This window comes from Alligator sinensis, unplaced genomic scaffold (genome assembly GCF_000455745.1).
Source record: "Alligator sinensis unplaced genomic scaffold, ASM45574v1 scaffold615_1, whole genome shotgun sequence".
Lineage (NCBI taxonomy): Eukaryota > Metazoa > Chordata > Crocodylia > Alligatoridae > Alligator > Alligator sinensis.
The window spans coordinates 1,175,681-1,180,729 of NW_005841982.1; the positions used below are offsets into that span (position 1 = coordinate 1,175,681).

Below are 5,049 nucleotides of genomic sequence, written 5' to 3' on the forward strand. Positions count from 1 at the left end.
TTTCTCCCCCCCCCCCCCCCCCCCAAAAAAAAAAAAAAAAAGTCTGTGATTTCTAATAAATAATTGCAGTGGTTCTTAACTTATGCTCACCTGCAAGGTATTATGAAAATATCTCCACACCTTTACAACAGAGCATCTCTTGGAAAACTTGCATATTTCTTTAACAGATGAATTATGTTGAAATGACTTGAACTAATTCATTTTGAATAGTATTTGAGACTTAAAACTGACTTGGGCTTGCAAAAATGCAGTTCATTATAAATGCAGATTTTATTAAACAACAAAACAGTTGCAGACAAAGTACACTACTGAGTTATGATTAATACTGAAATGGTCTTAATGTGTATTTAGCTTGATTATTATTGATTGTGCCAGGGACTTACGTGGGACTACTTAACATTAAATGTAGATGTGTAGCATCATGGGCTAAAACTATATTAATTTTTTTTCTTACTAGCAGATATTTCTGCTTTCAAACTGTTTTTCATTGCTAACAAACAACCATTTTAGACTTTCAACAGCCTAAAGAAGTGGTTTATATTTTCTGAGCATGAGTCTTCAGTATTCCAAGGTAGAATTTTCAAAAGCACATTAAACATTGATCTCACAGACATTTTGAGGAAAATTAAGTATTTATTTATAATGTATGTGCTTTCAGTAGGTACATAATCAGATGCCTAAGAGACTTAATAGAACAAGTTTAACTGATTTAACATTAAATCTCTGCTGGAGAGGGAATAAGGTCGGGGCATTTAAACTTTCTTGGGCAGGTCCTTTAGAAAACCACTGTTGTACGTTGTGGTTAATTATGCAAAAACAATCTATCAACTGAAAATATAGATAGTTCATTAGGTTCAATCAAAGTTGGAGATTTGATTTATTCCTATTACATTCTATGATCATATCTTTTCATTTTAGGTATCTACAGAGCAGTTCCTGTTAGAGTTAATTCAAGAGTGAGCAATGTAAAATCTGTCTATAAGACCCACATTGATGTTATTCACTACCGCAAAACTGATGCCAAACGTCTGCATGGTGTTGATGAAGAAACGGAGCAGAAAATGTTTTCACAAGAACGTGTGGAAATGTTGAAAGAGCTTTCTGAAAAACCAGATATCTATGAAAGACTTTCTATGGCTCTGGCTTCAAGCATTTATGAACATGAAGATATCAAAAAGGTAAACATTTTGTAATGGTCCTTGCATACCAAAATAGAAATGCTGAGACACCATATCAGTATTGGCTTTGTAAAATACTACTTTGCATAGTCTTTCAAATACTGGGCTTGGAGTGAAGGGGGAGGATTGATTGGAAACTTTGTTTGTTTGGCACATCCATAGTAACATTTTTTGTTTTTATTTACAATAAGCTTCAGTTGTCAGAAGATCTGTAATCCAAAAGCCTTTATAGTTGTAGCGTATCAAGTGATTGGGTGGGAAAGAGACATCCAGCTTTTGCTTTTTCTGTTTTAGCCTTCAGGGGTCAGATCTCCTGTCATCTTTGCCCATCTTTTGATCTGTTTCAGGTTTCATCTATGTGGGCTGTGAAAACTAAATAGTGGAAATGCAGATCTTCCATTGAGTGGGTTTCTAAATCTTGAAGCTTCAAAGTCCACAGTCTTGCTTATATTGCCTTAAATTACTTGTCTCGTAGGTATTTGGGGTATATGATTAGTGGGCCAGATCTGAGGTGGTCTGTGCAAGAAGCTCCTGAGATAAAAACTTGCCTTTTAAAAATGTGACAACAGTTATAATGCATGTTTGAGCATGCCTAGGGCTCAGCTTTAGCTCTCATTCTCCTCAAATGGATGTTGCATATTAAGATTTCATCTCAGCTAGTGTCTAGGACCCACTGCTCCTTTTGAGGAAATGGGTAATTCAAAATAAAAGTCAGATCTAATATGGGATGCTGAAAGTCACTTTCAGTAGCATTGGGGTTCTGTTAATCTGGAATACTTGCAGGTATGGTGTCAAAGTAACTGGATTGCTGTGGTAGCATACTGTGTCTGTTGAACACAAGGAGCTGCACTTCTGATGGCTGTCCTAATCAGGCTCTCTGAGGATGTGTGGAGTGCATTCTAATTTCTTTGCCTGAATTCTTCAGATGTTGTTTTGAAAACTTTGCTCTTGGGGCTAAATTTCTGGTTTAAGAGCTAGTATTTTGTAAATACTACTGAGGTTGCCCTGCTTTACCTATGGCAGTTTAGGGTATTAGGTCTGTTGTGTCAGGGTTGACAATAGTCTTATGTAGCGCTTAGATTATGGTTTGGATAGGGATGATCCGGCCTCAAGCAGAGCGTTGGACTAAATGACCTCTGGAGGTCCCTTTCAGCTTTACTTCTTTCTGATTCTATGAAAACTGTTCTCACTAGGGCCAGTGAGGCAAGTTAATTATGCAAGTGTCAGGGTCAGAAGTGGTGCAGCTTAGACGGGAACAAGCACTGCACTTAGTAGTCATTTTAATTCTATAATCATAGTATCAGAATGGACTAGATGACCCTTGAGGTCCTAAGGCAGGCAGCCTTTTCTGACTGTGGGCCAGCATGACACACCATGAATTAGAGGCAGCCAGGTGGGCTCTAGGATTTTGCCATCACAGCTGCTTGTCCCCTTGGGAGCTCTCCTGCAGCTGGCAAAGCTGAACTTTTCCATTTGAGCACAAAATCTGCAGTTTTCTTGGTCTTCTATAAAGCTTAGTGTCCTGTGCCTCTAAGTGATCTCAGCTTGCCTCTTGCTTGGTGTCTGGGGCATCAAGGGGGAATCAATACAATATAGGCATACGTGATATGCACACGAAGGTGCTAGATGTGAATCGGACCACCTGAAGTTATACAGAAGCTTTGGCTTTACAAATTGGTTATGAATTTGTTGCTACTTCACAGTCAGGGTGGCTAGGACCTGGAACCAACTTCCAAGCGAAGTGGTGCTGGCTCCTACGCTAGGGTCTTTAAGAGGAGGTTAGACAAACACCTTGCTGGGGTCATTTGACCCTAGTACTTTTTCCTGCCATGGCAGGGGGTAGGACTTGATGTTCTGCTCAGGTCCCTTCCGACCCTACCAACTATGAAAAATGGTGTTGTTGTTAAATCTTTCCAGATCCCTGCATTTTGATTTAATAACATTAAATGTGCTGTTTTATCTAGGTTGATTGGATGAAATACTGGTACTAATGTGCTTATACCAGAGCCATTTTAGGGAAAATTACTTCAGTGTAAGCTGCTTGCAAGACATGTAAGCATATCAGTTATCTTCCACGACAATAACATTAATCAGAGTGTAGATGAAAGACTAATAAAGCAGCATAATGTAATTAATTAAAATACATATTTCATAACCAATTTCTGAACACTAGCAATTAATTTGATCAAAGAAAGGAAACATCTGTGGCTTACATTGTTGTGCTGTAAGCGATTTGTTAAATATCAGGATACAGCTATCCTTGACTTGGATGAAGAGACTGTTGTTCATCAAAATGGCAACTTGCAGTTTTCACAGAAAATAAGCATAGAAGACCTTTTAGAATAGTTTGTCCAATTGTACATACTGTGGGTTCATAGCTGTCTCTATCAACCCTCAGTGCTTTAGTTCATTCATAAACAATACCTGAACACAATCTCTAACAATAGAATGATCCTGTTCAAAATAACCCTGTAAATACTGGGGTTTTTTTGCACAAACTGCTATAGAAAAAATCAAATGGTGTACAAACCAGAGTACTTTTTCAAAAGATTATTCTCTAACCCACAAGACAGAATATTTGTAGTGTTCTGTTAAGACAGTGCCACTACAGGCAAGGATTTTCTCTCACTCCTTGATAATTACTGTAGCACAGTGCTGTCCAAACTCATTTGGCCTTGCAGGCCAGATGAGCCACCTCAAGATTTGGCCCTGGGGTTTCTGACCAGGGCTGGCAGCGTTGAAGGTGTTAATGGCATGGCTGCCTGATCTGCTGTGAGTGCCGATACTAAAGGAATTTAATGCTGCTGTTGCTGCCTTTATTGCTGCCATTGTGCCCAGCCCTACCAAGAAAGGAAGCCCCCTGAGTGGAATCTTGAGGTTGGCCTCTGGTAGAGCGTTAGCTCCTTTACTGCTGGAAGCTGCACAAGAAGCCCCATGGGCCAGGTTTGACACCCCTGCTATAGCACATTAAGAGCAGAGGTAGAGTAAGTTAGTGACACTTGGTTAAGAGGTCCCTTGGATATAACTCTCCCAATAAGGCATTGGGGTTTTTTCTGTCCTTTGCTATCAAATGTGTTCTAAAATACTCTTCTGTATGTATAGTGACAGACGCAATCAAAGTTGAGCTATGCTTTGTACAAAAAAAAGCACAATAAAAAGAATGTATTGCCACTCAAAGCTATTGTCAAGCTTCATCTGCCTCTATTGGGTGCTCAGATTCATATGAGAAATCCATGCTGCTGCAAGATGTTGCACAGATGCCCTTCAATGCAAAGTACAGTAGTAGCTGGAGTTCCTTTCCACTTTCTCTCACTGTCTTAAGCTGGTGAATGCATTCACCACAAATAATTGTTAACATCTGTATTTCCCATGGCCCTTTCTGACCTGCATACAGGTTGAGAGGTTTGATACAGACTTAAGAGTGAACCGAAACATGCTGGAGGAGTGAAAGTTATGATACAAAAATTAGATACTGGCTTACTAACAAATTACGTAAGTCCTCTTTCATTACAAACAGACTCATATCTATAGATAGATAGATATCTATCTATCTATCTATCTCTTGACTTTTTTTCATCAACACCAACTATGTGGATCTCCTGCAACTGGTGACCTTTGTTAAGAAGAAGCTTTGTCAAATTCTAGCAAAATGAGAAACCTAAATGTTGACATTCAGAAGTCTGTAAAGAAGGTAACCAATTTGTCCGTGTGTGAATGTAAATGCAGTTCTACTCAAAAAGTGAAAATGACAATGCTTGGTATTTCTGCAGCTTGTTTATTTTGTACCTGTTGTACAACAATAAAGAATTTCTTAGGGAAAAATTTAGAGAAATAATATTTATCCCTTTTGAGTCAGTGTAGTTGTAGGGAA

The 5,049-nt window shown here is 38.8% G+C and overlaps 1 protein-coding gene across 2 annotated transcripts in view; it reads left to right on the top strand.

Moving 5' to 3' along the window:
• MCM4 (minichromosome maintenance complex component 4) overlaps positions 1-5,049 on the top strand; it is a 19,247-nt gene that overhangs the window by 8,949 nt on the left and 5,249 nt on the right. For both annotated transcript variants that reach the window (XM_014518781.2, XM_025201049.1), the window contains exon 10: positions 919-1,178. In XM_014518781.2, coding sequence (XP_014374267.1) covers positions 919-1,178 — 260 coding nt within the window. The remainder of the gene's footprint in view (positions 1-918; positions 1,179-5,049) is intronic.